This window comes from Bos indicus, chromosome 28 (genome assembly GCF_029378745.1).
Source record: "Bos indicus isolate NIAB-ARS_2022 breed Sahiwal x Tharparkar chromosome 28, NIAB-ARS_B.indTharparkar_mat_pri_1.0, whole genome shotgun sequence".
In the NCBI taxonomy this organism is placed as follows: domain Eukaryota; kingdom Metazoa; phylum Chordata; class Mammalia; order Artiodactyla; family Bovidae; genus Bos; species Bos indicus.
The window spans coordinates 29361470-29375813 of NC_091787.1; the positions used below are offsets into that span (position 1 = coordinate 29361470).

Consider the following 14344-nt stretch of genomic DNA (forward strand, 5'->3'; position numbering starts at 1 on the left):
ATCTTTGTAAATCATCTCAAATTCATTTTGGAATATAGGATATAGTAATAAAAAGAAAAATAAGAGAACTCTAACTGCTCAAAGCCAAGAAGTTCCAGATCTGTTTTCTCATATATAAATTTTCCTCTTGCCATTCTGGCAGAGTAAACAATGCTTTTTTTTTTTTTTAATATAAACAAATTAAGCCAAATAAATCATTTTCATAACATTCAAACACTGCATGGATTTTATTATGTAGGCAAAAACCTGTATTGCTATGGATTAAACTGCTCTAAGTTTTCTTAGAGCAGAGCCACCACATTCATTCAATTTAGTTAAACTGCTAGGCCAAGGTAAGAAAAGAAATTCACAATGTCAAGACATGAGGAGTCTGATTCCATCCCATTAACTTTTTTGTCTTCTAAGTTATATTCTATAGTTTCTATTTTCATAGGAGTGATAGGAGGAAATTTAAGAACATCTTAATTTTTCCTATAATGGTCTTCTCACCATCAGGGTCATTTTTTCCTTATGTTATAGGTGAAATTTAGAATTACCAGGCAGTTGAAATGTTTCCTGTTAATAATCAGATTAATTAGCAAGTATGTTAAAGTATGTTAAAAAGTAATCTGCCTGAAATCATCTCTGTAGTTCAAGTGAATTCTCTTAGTTCAGGTTCCTAGCAGCAACATTTAGTAGTCTATGCCGTCAGCAGATTCTGTTCTTGGATCAGTCCTCAGGGAAGCACTACTGCCTCTGAGCTACAGTTACTACATCTGGCCATGCTGATGGTCAAGTGTAACTAGTATAATGTTTAGCTAAGTGAAACACATTTTATTCCTTTTCAATTAGTGACTATTTTCTAAAATTAGGTTACTACATCACATCTTACATAGATTTTGTTTGTTTTTACATGATAAAATATGCAAACACGATTTTCACTGCTTTAGTAAATATAAACTTTACTACTTAGTCACAGTCTCCAAATTTAAAGTCTAATAACTGGAGCAAAAAAAGTCTGTACATAGGAGCTCAAGACGATCAAATCTAGAATGTCTATTCATGTTACTCTACGATGTTATCTTTGTCTCTCAGGTCCTCAGTTACATGGATCTACAAAATCTCAAAACAGAAGTGGACCAATCTCTAGAACCAGGCAGGGACCGTAGCACGAATGAGGAGAACTTGCTTCGGGCTGCAGGGAACACATGGGAAGATTTCACAAATCAATGTTCAGTCATCTCATGATGCAGACCTTGTATACAAGAGACAACCTGAAACCATCTTTGTGAATTATTTTGGTACAACAGACTGAGAACAGTATCAGCCAAAGATTACATGGGTACTGTTTCTATCTCCAGTTACTGTCTTCTGTTCAGCATAAGTTAATCACTTCACTGGACAGTAAAGTTTGTAGCCAAAGATGTAACAAATGAATAATTTCCTCCAAATCACTGCTCATGTTGTCTGTTAACAATGATCAGTTCAATTACTACAGCATTCTATCAGACTACGTGTACACAAAATGTAGCAAATCATTTGATAACATTATTATTGGCTTAATTACTTGTGTTAATTTATTTTAACATTATTGTGTTAATTTCTGGAGAGGTGTACTCACTTTTAAGTCATTTTTAGGAGACAGTTCCTTAAAAAACAGATGTGATTCCTAAATTTTTCTCTTAGATGTCCAAATCCATAGGCAGATATATATGGCAGGGATGAATAACTAAAAACATAAATGTTGAGCACTGGTATAAAGTAATCCATGTAATAAATAATGAATGTTTTTTTTCCCCCAGGTAGGACAATTCAGCCTTACAACAGCTGCCTGACATCAGGTTACACTTGTTTTCTTCTCAAAGTACTTTGGTGGTCATTTCCTACCCACCCCCTCAAACCCCTGCTGCCCCAAATATCACACCTGCCTTGCTAGATTTTCTCCTGCAGGTCTAAGAAAAGCAATTTAAAAATTTATAGAATCTTTCTGTTAGTGAGCCAGCAAGACACAACTTCTTAAAATTCCTGAAACCCTGCTGTTCTGTTTAGTATAAACATATACTAGAGCAAAGGAAGAGAACTTTGACATTCTTCTGATTTTCTGATTTGATATTCTTCTGATTTTCACATGGACCTTTCCCAAGTGCACTCATGAATGCAGCAATGGTTTTAACTATGGCTTAAACTTATTTAATTTCGTTGAATTTTAATTCTGATGATCATATTGGTTTTAGATCTTCTATTAATCTTCAGAGTTGATAAATTCAAATGATCATCAATTGGGATAATTTTATTGTTTCAAAGTGTTCTAATACTATCATATGAAGACAGATACAGCAGACAACCTGCATTAAACTGTATTTTTAATACAATTAAGAGTATTTTTTAACCTATTTGTAATCACAAACTGAAAACATGTCTTACGCTTACCTCAGATAAATTATGTACATGAATCTCAGTAACAGGAGGCTTGTTTTATGCATATGGTATTGAATATATTAGCTTACAAATCAGAGATTTTAAGTTGAACAGTCTCTAAAAAATTTTCATATATTCTAATGAACTCCTACCAATTCTACTAAATATAAATGAAAATCTCTGTACTATTCTCACAAATCAATACCATAAGTACATGATAACAAACCACTGGATCAAGACAGCTTGCCTTTCAAGGTCAGAGTTAACAATCATTTAGCCTCACCTTTTTATAGATGAGGAAACAAGTTCTGACAAGCTCAGTAACCTGACTCTAAGGACATTCAGCAGTTACAGAGGATTACAGCATCTCTTTATGGAACTTAAACCAGGCTATCTGCTACAATGCTGGCTAGAACTACTTTTCTTCTCTCCTTTATCCTAGGCACCATTCATATATTTAATAAATCATCTTTTAAATGATCATATTGGGATCACTTAAAAAGCCCTGGGAACTTAACAGTCATCTTTCACTTGATTATTTCATCTTGTACAATTCTTACAAAAGTGCTTGAAGTAATCTGAACACCTGTTTCTCCTATACACCTCAAGCAAAGAGTGCCAAACTTGGTTGAGGAGGAAAAAAAAAAGAGAGGACCTAGGCAAGAACATTAAGAGTGAAAGCAAACTGGCAAGTATTTGGAAAACAGATGCCCAGCAAGTGTCGAAGGCTAGGTAGAGCACATGTCCTAAAAAACACACACCACTGAATACCCTGAAGCTCACTCCTACGTGGCAAAATAACAACTGCTAAAAGTGGTAGGGACAGATCTGCATGCTAGAGAGTTCCTCATACAGGAGACACACAGAAGAGTGCTCTCGGGAAGCATTCCCCTCCCGCTCCCTCGGTGATCACCACCAATGCCTTCAGAGGAGGACCTCACAGAATGTCAGCCTATTTCTAGGATAAACTAAGACCAGGCTGAGAGAGTCTACTTGGTTTAGATAGTTGATCCAAATAATTTAGGCTTGAAAGACAACTTTTCTCAAGAGTTGAGTTGACTTCTGTCTTCAAATCTTGACTGTACCTTGCCTACAAAGGCATCAGTTAACACCTATGGACTTTTGAAGAGAATATTCCATTATTTCTTTTCTTTCTTGAGAGTCGTTTTTTTCCCTCCTCGTTTGGAAGGTTTGCAGTACTTTGCTTCCATCTGAGCCAGAAAATTGTCCATTTCCTTTTGCCGATCCTTTTGTCTGCTCTGTTTAAGAAGTTAAAACACAAGCTTTCAAAACTCAAGACTGTCCACAGAAATAAAGTATTCAGCAGTTGCTGAAAGGGAGAATAGGGAGTGACTGCTAGTGTTTAGAGTGATGAAGATGTTCTGGAATTAGATAGTGCTGATGATTGTAAAACCTGATCAATAATATACTAAAAAACCACTGAATTATACCACTGAATTGTACATTTTAAAAGGATGACTGTATGGTACCTGAATGTCTTAAAAGATGAAAACAAAATGCCTACAATACTATATAAACTCCAAAGAAATATTAGCAGTAAGAAGCAGAAATTGGAAGAAATGGCGGTAAGCTTCACAGACAACCTGACAGTTTACCTGAATGGCTACTTTCAAGTTATCCACTCCTTCATCAAGCCCCAACTCCTTCCTGCTCATTTCTGCTTCTTTAGCCTCTTCCTGAGCCTAAAACAGAAACTCGTGTGAGATACAATGCCAACCTAGCAAATACTAAAAATACACCCTCTTTCCCAAAAGTAAATCTGTTAAGACCATTTCAATTTGAGGATTATATAAATTAAAAGGATAAAATCAAGCAGTAGATCCTCTTTTTCCAATTAGTCGGAGAAGGCAATGGCACCCCACTCCAGTACTCTCGCCTGGAAAATCCCATGGATGGAGGAACCTGGTAGGCTGCAGTCCATGGGGGTCACTAAGAGTCGGCACGACTGAGCGACTTCACTTTCACTTTTCACTTTCTTGCATTGGAGAAGGAAATGGCAGCCAACCCACTCCAGTATTCTTGGCTGGAGAATCCCAGGGACGGAGGAGCCTAGTGGGCTGCCCTCTATGGGGTCGCACAGAGTCAGACATGACTGAGGCGACTTAGCAGCAGCAGCAGGTCATTTGGTTCCATAAACCATAGGGGGACAGTAAGGAAAACAAAATGCTAGAAGAGCTAAGAAAGGTCACTTAACCAAGGATGCCCTCAAACGTTGCCAGGACACAGGCACCTCAGATTCCTCCTCTGGAAACCAAATTTACTACATGTGACTTGTGGTAGCCAAGAGTGCAACCCTGGTTTAAAATTTCCCCTAAGTAGTTAGGATAAACTCTAACAAATTCCGTTTTAACGTTTCTTTACCAGATTTCAAACCCACCTCCTCTTGCCAAATTTTACTAGGGCACTGATTCCAAACTACTACAAGAATACCTTGGGAAAGGTTAGTAAGTTCATTCTCCAGGGCAACACCTAAGACTATGAGAGGCCCCAGTCCCCAGAGAATTTTCTCAACAGCAATGAATACTATTAATACTGAGAATGATGATATGTTAGGACCTTGTTACTCTAATAAAAGAGTTTCCTCTGCCTACTTCAGTCCTTGAAATCAATTTTTTTTTAATACTATTTTTTCTCTAAGTTTGCAGAACTCTTTGTCAAAACTATTCCATTCCCCACTCCACCCCCCAAACTCTAGGGAAGTTTCTCAAGCTAATAGGCTATTACTGAACACAGCTGTGCTCAGTTTCACCTAAAAAAAGTTGCCAACTTAAACTGTCAGCTTGAAATCTAGACAGATGTAGCCTATAAGCCAAAGTGATGATCTTGATACACATTCCACTTCTCTCAACACACTTGTCAGGTTTTTCCTGCATCTTTTTACATAAAAGCCACAGACCTAACTCCACCTCCAATTCAGCCATACAAATAAAGTACCCACCAAAAAGCTACAGTCTTACACTATCTGCTCTCCCTAGAGTTCCCATTATGAAAGCCAGGCTGAGGCAAGAGTGACTTTAATACCAGTCCGGTCTTCCCCTAAAGACCAGAGGCACAGGTATTTGTTACCTTGAATCTGCTCCCTCCTGAACCCCAGATGTCCTTAAGCTCCTTTCCCTTGCCATCGTCCTTCCCCTTACCAACTCCCCAGTTTAATATGGGTGAAAAGGACACACAAACCACAATCCTTGATACTCTACAAAATTGTACCTCAAAGGGTGTTTGGAAATACATCATTATCAAAATAAACTGGTTTTTGGTTGTTTTTTTTTTTTTCACTCACCCCATCTCCCCATTTTTTTTTGTTTTTTTAATGTATATTCTGGGTCCAACTCAAGAATCGAAGTGAGTTAAGTCACTCAGTCATCTCCGACTCTTTGCGACGCCATGGACGAGCCTACCAGGCTCCTCCATGGGATTTTCCAGGCAAAAGTACTGGAATGGGTTGCCATCAAAACTGGGCAAGAATACAGGAGTTTGAATTAATAAGACATAGTCCTACAGTCTCTGTCACCTTCTCACCCCTTAACCAAGTGAGAATGTGGAGCCTAGGTATCTGGATTCTGTTACTTTACTGCCTTAGAATGCCTCAGCAAGGTTAAAAAAATTGGCCCATATGAAGAATATTTCAGTGCTACTTTCAAATGATACTGATTATCTAATCCACGCAGTAAAATCCTTTTGAGCACAACAGAGTAGGGGAAAAAAGTTTCTCTTAGTGAGCTCATTAAGTTAGATGGCAACCAGAAAAGAAGTTAAGCCTTATCTTTATTTCAGCAGTCTTATATATATTTTCGTTGTTATATATATCCTCAAATTCTTTTGGGAAGTAGTCAAGATATATGGCATTCAAAATCTTACCCTCCTTTTCCTTGCATTCATCTTCTGCTTCGATTCTTTGACAAAGGCATTATAGGATGGGACCTCTCCAGCATCAATGGCTTGTTGAATAATGTGCCTTATCCTGGGTTCTTCTGTGTATTGCACACACAGCACAGACTCCATAATCTGATCCATGTCACCCTTGAAGTCCAGATAGGCCTGTTTAATATCAGTCAGCTCTTCTTCAGAACCTTTGTATGTCTTCTCAAAAGCCTGAATGTCTTCCAGAGATATCTGAACAAATGAGAGACACATGCTGTAACTTTGATTCAAAGTTAATTTTAAATAATCGGAATACAAGAAAAAAGTTAACTCAGGTGTCAAAATATTTCTCCCCAAATACAACAGCTGCTTGAGTTGAAATTGTTGCAAGGAAGCAAATTTTCTATGCTAAAGATTTTCTAGAGTTCTCCCTAGTCCAATTTTCAGAATTGCTAAGCTACACACCAGAAAATTTAAGTGAAGTTTCCAAAGGTGAGAAGAGACCCAGAAAAATACTTGGGGCTTACACCTGGCTTTGTAAAATAAAGCATATATTATAAAAAAATGTAATGTCTCCCTTTCACTACACTCTACACCAAGAGTTAAAGGCCCATTTCAGTAAGTGTGTGCATCTATGTATGTACGTGCATGTGTTATAACACACATATATACATGGTTCAACAGAACGCTTAAATTTGCCCTTCTTCAAAGAAGTGGGTCTCTCTAATATTTAGAGACCAAATAAAAAATCCTCATTCTTAACAACACAAAACGCAAGGTCTTAGAGGCATTCAATAAAGGTTTATTGAATGAGAAATGGGAACGGTCGTAAGAAAATCCCCAGAGTTCTTTACCTTTTTAAAGAGTAATCTCCAATAGGCCTCCCAGTCCCGGTCTTGGCTGAGCACATCAGAATCCTCGTCCACTGTTCCCTGTTCATCGTATAATGTTCTCTGTTCTTTGTCACTCAGAACGGAGTAGACCTTTCCAAGGATCTGCGGGAAAGAGTACACTAAAATCACCCTTCCGCCTCTCACTGAAACCGCGCCGCGAGAAATAAAGATTAGAAAACGCCAGGCCGGGCTCGGCTCACTCTACCCCGAGAGGCAGGGCGGTCATAAGACGGAGGGAAGCCCGGGCGGCCGTGGATAGAGTCTAGCGCACCTGGAAGCGGCGGGTGGCGTCTTCTTTGTCGCCCTCGCCCACCCGATCCGGGTGCACCTGCAGGGACACCTTGTGATAGCCGCGTCGGATCTCGCCGTCTGAGGCCTCGCGCCGCACGCCCAATACTTGGTAAAGGTCGGCGGTGCCGAATAGTTCTTCGCACAGTTCCAGAAGCCCCATGGTCGGCAGCGGTGCGAAGGGGGCGGCGGGCTCAGCGAAAACACCTGACCCAGCCACACTAAGTACAGCTCAAGAGCGCCTACCTTTTCCCGCGCAAAAAGCCCGAGGCGCTAGCGTCACAAGAGGCGCCGGAAGAGGCGGGGTCACGCCGCCGCACTTTACGGCCGTTGAGGGATGGGGGCGTGGCCAAACGGGACTGTCAGGATTGAGGCGGTGAGTCTCCCATCACCGCAATCTCCTTCCACAAGTTCTCTGAGCTCCGGACGTCCTCCCCTTACTCTGAAAACCTCATCCCTACCTTTTCCCCAATGTCCCAGCTCAGTTTATGCAACAGTGTAAAGGTTCATATTAGGTTGAACCTAGCGCTGCTTTCTTTTTGCCTTTTTTCCCAGTAAAAAACAGCGAAACATCAGCATTTGGCAATCTCATTTGGTTTAAATTTGGGGATCACAACAGATTGTGGAAAATTCTTAAAAGAGATGGGAATACCAGACAACCTTACCTGCCTCCTGAGAAACCTGTATGGGCTTCCCTGTAGCTCAGACGGTGAAGAATCGGCCTGCAATGGAGACCTGGGTTCGATACCCCAGTGGAGAAGATCCACTGGAGACAGGAATGGCAACCCACTCCTGTATTCCTGCTTGGAGAATTCCATGGACTGAACAGAGGGGCCTGGCAGGCTACAGTCCATGGGGTGGCCGAGTCAGACACAACTGAGCGATTAACTACACTACTACAAGAAGCAATAGTTAGAACCAGACGTGGAACAATGGGCTGGTTCCAAATTGGGAAAGGAGTCAGTCAAGACTGTAAATTGTCACCCTTCTTATTTAACTTACATGCAGAGTAAATCATGCGAAATGCTGGGCTGGATGTATCACAAGCTGGAATCAGGATTGCAGAGAGAAATACCGAAAACCTCAGATATGTAGATAACAACACCCTAATAGCAGAAGGTGAAGAACTAAAGAGTCTCTTGATGAGGGTGAAAGAGTGAAAAAGCTGGCTTAAAACTCAATGTTCAAAAAACCAAGATATGACATCCAGGCCCATCACTTCATGGCAAATAGGGAAAAAACAGAAACAGTGACTGACTTTTTCTTTGGCTCCAAAATCACTGCAGATGGTGACTGTAGCCATACAACTAAAAGACGCTTGCTCCTTGGAAGAAAAGCTATGACAAACCTAGACAGTATTAAAAAAGCTAAGTGCTGAAGAATTGATACTTTCAAACTGTAGTGCTGGAGAAGATTCCAGAGTCCCTTGGACAGCACAGTGATCAAACCAGTCAATCCTAAAGGAAATTAACCCTGAAAATTCATTGGAAAGACTGATGCTGAAGCACCAATTATTTGACCACCTGATGTGAAGAGCCGACTAATTGGAAAAGACCCCAATGCTGAGAAAGACGGAGGGCATGAAGAGAAGGGGACAACAGGATGAGATGGTTGGATGGCATCATTGACTCAATAGACATGAGTTTGAGCAAACTCTGGGAGAGAGTGAAGAATAGGCATGCTACAGTCCATGAGGTCGTCAAGAGTTGGACACGACTGAGTGACTGAACAACAAGTTGGGACTGCTAGGCAGGGACTTTCCCTTGAGCCCTGCAATTGTAAAAACCTACATTAAACAAAAAGCACAAAATACCAGTCTTCTAAAAATTCTCTAATTGATAGTTCTAGATTTGACATTTATTACAGAATCATTTCCATTCACCTTCCAGTTCCTGAATCACCTTCCACTTTGGTGGAGATAACATGATCCAAACCCCCATCTTGATAAAAATACAAGCTTTAGCAACAAAGGCTTTCTAAAGTGCAGACGTGGGTTTGAGCTTGTTGGATTTGAGATGGTGGCAAGACAGACAGATGCAATCATCCAAGAATTGGTGAAAAATCTGGGCCTGGAAATCCAAAGCAAGAGGAATAGAGGAAACTTCGGAAATCAGGGAGAGGATGAGCTTACACAGAAGTTTCCATATGTGTGTCTTAAAGACAAGACAGACCAGGGCACAAAGTGAATACGCGAATTAGCAGAAATTCATCAGCTCAAAATAATACCTATTTCACATCAGTTCCCTTCATTGGTCAATACTTTCCAGAATTACATTTTCCTCTGCTGCTGCTGCTGCTGCTAAGTCCCTTCAGTCGTGTCTGACTCTGTGCGACCCCATAGAGGGCAGCCCACTAGGCTCCCCCGTCCGTGGGATTCTCCAGGCAAGAACACTGGAGTGGGTTGCCATTTCCTTCTCCAATGCATGAAAGTGAAAAGTGAAAGTGAAGTCGCTCAGTCGTGTCCGACTCTTTGTGACCCCATGGACTGCAGCCTATCAGGCTCCTCCGTCCATGGGACTTCCCAGGCAAGAGTACTGGAGTGGGGTGCCATTGCCTTCTCCAACATTCTCCTCTACTCTACCAGTTAAGGTTTCTCCAAAGACTTCAAACTCTCCAGGGTAGACTGTTCTCCTTTAAACTTTGAAATGGTTTTCAAAGCATTTCTTTTTCCTACCTTCAAGATCAAACTCCCATAAAGTCAGTTGCTCTCTGCCTGTCCTGCCTTTAAATCCTCCCCAAAGCAAGTGGAGGCCATCCAGTGACAACTCAGAGAGCCTTGATGACCTGAGTTTGAGGTGGCTGGCAATTATTCTCAGAATACAAAACTGAGAATAGGTTGGTACAACAATAGGGCTTTAGAATCTCCTCTATAAATCTCCCATATTTTAGTTTTACACCAGATTATGAAATTTATATTATTCAGTGTGACGACTAAAGCCATCTAACCCTGCTACAGTTATGGTGGAACAGATAACAGGCTTTTGGGAGACACAACCAGTCATTTATATTAACCATGATACCTCAACCTAATTTTGTCATTGACTTTTAAAGTGGACTTTTGAAAAGCCCTTTATCTTTACTCACTACCCCCACTACAGACATAACATGTTGGAAAGGGCTCTCCAGGTAGGAACACTGGGGTCTGACTCTGTTCTGCCCAATACTAAAACTGTGTGGCCTTGACCGAGTTTCTACTTCTGAACCTCAGCTTCCCCACTGATAAACTGGAGACAATCCTACCTAATTTCATGATACCTTATAATTCTCACCAATAACCTTGCATGGAAGTTGTACATAGGTACTTTACTTTCTTCCAGTTATTCTTTCTTTAAAAAGTAGATTATTAGAGCCTAAAAGCATGTAACAAACTACCTTTGTAAATTTGAAATTGTGTGTTGACAAGACAATGTAAATCTGCAATTACAAAAACAGTAAGTGAAGTAATTGTATTCTTGAGTTGGTGGGATGACCATAAATGATTAAAGAAGGAAATACTTGGAAAGGACACAGACATGCTGGTTGGGGACTTTGAAACAGGGAAATCTTGGAAGGTAGTAGGCTATAAAGTTGCCCAGGGGACCTAGAGTCCAACCTCCCCCACAGCCACTGTCTTTCCCCTCAAGAAGGCTGGAAGAATTAATTAGTATCTATACCCAGCTTTATGTCGATCAAGAACAAACTTCTCCCAGGGCTCTGTTCAGATCAGGCCAGATGATCATGGATGACTTAAAAAATTCCATTTATTGACCTCTAAATAATAAAACTAAGTGTTCTGCACAAATATTTTAAGAGGACTTCAAGTTTGTTTCCACTGCTATGTTCACTGAAGTCAGTTCTCTTTTGTTTCTGTAGCCTCTGTATCTGTTTTCTGAGCCGCTAAGAGGACTTCTTGTGCCCGTTTCCGTCGCAGCCTCTCAGCATTTGTGATCACCATCGGGTGCAGAGGGAAAAAGCCAGAAAGACCTAAAAGTAACAGGATTTTCATTCATTATAACAATACAAACTAATGTTTACCTGGGAACTTAGTTTCACTTACCTGAAGTCTAGCAGAGATTTGATCCAAGACAAAGATTCAAAACAAATTCCTTACTTGCCAAAATGTTTTTACCTCTTCCCCCAGCTCCCTTCCTTCCATTTACTGCAAGGTCACAATGGATGTTGTCTACTTCTTAACACTATTTTCCTTACTTGAAAAAATGATCAACTGACAGTCATGCAAGACACACCATTCCCATTTTTTTTAGCATAAAATCTCAGTCATCCAAAAGGTCTCATGAAGTCTCTACAAAAGCAATCTCCAGATTTCAACGGGCAACTAGATCAATTTCAGTTCTCCCTCCAGTCCTGATTAGCCTGGAGATAGTGAAAATCATTCTTAATTCTCATCATCTTGGAAATGACTTCAATTTAAAATCCCCTCAAAGAGGTAAGCTTAGCTGAGTTACCCAGAAGCTTTTCCACAGGCTTTGAGAGGTGGGCTCCACAGCCAATCCAATGCCGGATCCGGTCCAGGTTGAGAGCAACGAGTTTCTCTCCATGACTGTTGGGCATTGGATCATAGGAGCCCAGCTGCTCTACGAAACGGCCATCCCTGGGACATTTGTTGTGAGCAGCCACGATGCGGTAGAAAGGCCTGTTGGTACAGCCACCGAGCGCAAGGCGGATGGTTAAGTGGCCTCCACGGTAGGCCTTGCAAAGGACAGTAGCTGTAGACAAATAAGTGGTTAAGACACAAGAATCGAGTGCACAAAACGCAGAAAATGAAATGAGACAACCCCCTTCATCCACTGAAATGTCCTTACTGCTGCTGCTTAGTCGCTTTAGTCGTGTCCAACTCTGTACGACCCTATGGACTGCAGCCAGCCAGGCTCCTCTGTCCATGGGATTCTCTAGGCAGACTATTGGAGTGGGTTGCCTGTGCCCTCCACCAGGGTATCTTCCTGATCTAGAAATCGAACCCGGGTCTCCTGCACTGCAGGCAGATTCTTTACCTCTGAGCCACCAGGGAAGCCCAAAATGTCCTTCCTTTCAACCAATTCTTGTCAGTCTGCCTCAGAAACCCTTTCTTTGTGAAACTCCTCTTAAACACTCCAGCTATACCCAACGCACTCAACACAGGCCTGCTATTTACTGTCTCTGGAACAAGCTGAAGCCCAGCTGCCTCATCTATAAAATGAACGCCATTTATCTCATAGGAGTTCAGCGAAAACTTTAAAAGCGAACAAGAAAACCACTGAAGGCAGAATCAAACGTGTGCAGTTTCAGGTACGGACTGTCTCTAGCTCGTCTAGGAGAGCGCAGCTCCAGTCAGTCCACACGCCCTCTTATCCCCACGACCGCCCGGAAGGTCTCCCAAGGCCCCCAGCACTCACTGAGCTGGACCATGGCGCAGCCGGCGGGCCCCGGGGCCTGTGCGCCAGTTGCGACGCCTCGGAGCTTCCCGGAGCCGGAGCGAATCCGCTCTACGGCCTCCGGCTGCGCGGACAACCCACCAGAAGGCTCAACGCTGAAGAACCGCGGACTTCAACTCTCCGCCACTCCAGCCCAGGCACCTTGGTACCGGAGGCGGAATTGTCCACTCGCCCCGCCTCTTCCGGTCCCGTCCCTGCACTTCCGTAACACAACACGGAGAGCCTTAAGGTGTCTTAACTGCCACGAAGAAGGAGCGGTACAACTTGGGAATGCTCTGCGAGCCGAGCCCGGTGGGATCTCCGGCCCTCACTGCTCTGTGGGTCTCTGCCCGAGGGAGGAATACTGGGAGAATCCCGGAAAGGAGTGAAGTGAAAGTGTTAATCACTCAGCCGTGTCCGACTCTTTGCGACCCTATGCATCGTAGCCCACCAGGCTCCTGGGTCCATGGGATTTCCCAGGCAAGAATTCTGGAGTGGGTTGCCATTCCTTCCTCAAGGGGATCTTCCTGACCCAGGATTCAAACCCGGGTCTTACGTATTGCGGCAGATTCTTTGAGACCGCTTTGAGACCAGCAGAGAAGGCCACCATCCATCCTTCCAGCAAATGTTTTCCGAGCACCAGTTAGGGCCTAGGCGCAGTGCCAGAGAACGCAAAGATGAAAGAGGGCTGTCCTTGCCCCTAGGCAGCTGACAGTCGTGGCGGGAGGTGGAGGGGCAGGCGGTTGTGGGCCGGCGGGGAGAGACGGTGAGGTTACATCAGAGTAACTAGGGGTGGTCAGTACACAGTCTTGGGGTGAGCAGAAGAGATGGTGAACCTAGTAATTCCTCAGGAAGACTTCATAAAGGAGGTAGCATTAGGGCTGAGACTAGAGAAGAACTATAAATGAATGTAGAGTTGATTTTATCCTGTGTTTACCAATGTGCCTCTCACTTCCCCTCCTGTTTTTCCATGTCCCTCTTATTCTCTGTGTCCTCCTTTAAAAAATAAAGACAGGAAGCCTTTATTTTTGGTTTTGCTGTGCACTGATCCAAGAGGACAAGGGTGAGGTATGGTTCCTTTGTCATTTCTAGCCCTAGAATAACGGCCTCAATTGTGAGGAGTTTTATATCTATTATAGAGTAATGGATCCTTCATGGAGCCCTTGTGATTTACATCCATGAAGATACTGTAAGCAAAGACCACTCGATTCAGCTTCTCTGTTCACTGTTAGATCTGGGCACAACTCATGTGCTCTTTGTCCTAATGCAGTGACCCAGCACAGCATTCTTCCTTTCCACCCACCTTAGAAAATGATGCCTTAATTCCTAAGTTCCAGTAAGTGAACCTGGTCACAGATCTTAGCAGTTGACTTCCTACAGGAGTAATTCTGATAAGCTTTCACCTGAAACTAATAATGAACATACTATACCTTACTTATGCACACACACACAAATAGTTATATTCTTATGTATATCTCAGCATACCATAACTGA

At 42.3% G+C, this 14344-nt stretch overlaps 3 protein-coding genes across 5 annotated transcripts in view; 1 reads left to right on the forward strand and 2 right to left on the reverse strand.

Annotated features, from left to right (window-relative positions):
- The window catches only part of FAM149B1 (family with sequence similarity 149 member B1), a 53563-nt gene extending 48555 nt beyond the window's left edge, over positions 1 to 5008 (forward strand). For both annotated transcript variants that reach the window (XM_019953776.2, XM_019953777.2), the window contains one exon: positions 1075 to 5008. In XM_019953776.2, the coding sequence (XP_019809335.2) occupies positions 1075 to 1148 (74 nt within the window). In that variant the 3' untranslated portion in view covers positions 1149 to 5008. The remainder of the gene's footprint in view (positions 1 to 1074) is intronic.
- DNAJC9 (DnaJ heat shock protein family (Hsp40) member C9) lies at positions 195 to 11040 on the reverse strand. Of its 2 annotated transcripts, none has more exons than XM_070781942.1 (5): positions 7444 to 11040; positions 7134 to 7274; positions 6277 to 6531; positions 4014 to 4100; positions 195 to 1708 (listed from the first exon to the last, which is right to left on the reverse strand). In XM_070781942.1, the coding sequence occupies exons 1-5, from the start codon at positions 7621 to 7623 to the stop codon at positions 1649 to 1651; spliced, it is 723 nt and encodes a 240-aa protein (XP_070638043.1). In that variant the 5' UTR covers positions 7624 to 11040; the 3' UTR covers positions 195 to 1648. The 2 variants fall into 2 exon arrangements, with proteins under 2 accessions (XP_070638043.1, XP_019809339.2); XM_019953780.2 differs by lacking the exon at positions 195 to 1708 and adding an exon at positions 2326 to 3656.
- A 142-nt stretch (positions 11041 to 11182) lies between these two features.
- On the reverse strand, positions 11183 to 13003 carry MRPS16 (mitochondrial ribosomal protein S16). Its single transcript, XM_019953781.2, has 3 exons — positions 12833 to 13003; positions 11906 to 12166; positions 11183 to 11423 (listed from the first exon to the last, which is right to left on the reverse strand). Exons 1-3 carry the CDS (start codon positions 12843 to 12845, stop codon positions 11290 to 11292), a joined length of 408 nt encoding a protein of 135 aa, XP_019809340.1. The 5' UTR covers positions 12846 to 13003; the 3' UTR covers positions 11183 to 11289.
- Between the last annotated feature and the right edge of the window lie 1341 nt (positions 13004 to 14344).

Coding starts and splice junctions, on each gene's coding strand:
- DNAJC9 (XM_019953780.2), bottom strand. CDS start 7,623: ATGGGGCTTCTGGAACTGTGCGAAGAACTATTCGGCACCGCCGACCTT. Junction 7,275..7,443: donor ACGCCACCCGCCGCTTCCAG/GTGCGCTAGACT, acceptor TCTTTCCCGCAG/ATCCTTGGAAAGGTCTACTC. Junction 4,101..6,276: donor TGAATGCAAGGAAAAGGAGG/GTAAGATTTTGA, acceptor TTTCTGTTTTAG/GCTCAGGAAGAGGCTAAAGA.
- MRPS16 (XM_019953781.2), bottom strand. Junction 11,424..11,905: donor GCCTGTGGAAAAGCTTCTGG/GTAACTCAGCTA, acceptor TGTTACTTTTAG/GTCTTTCTGGCTTTTTCCCT.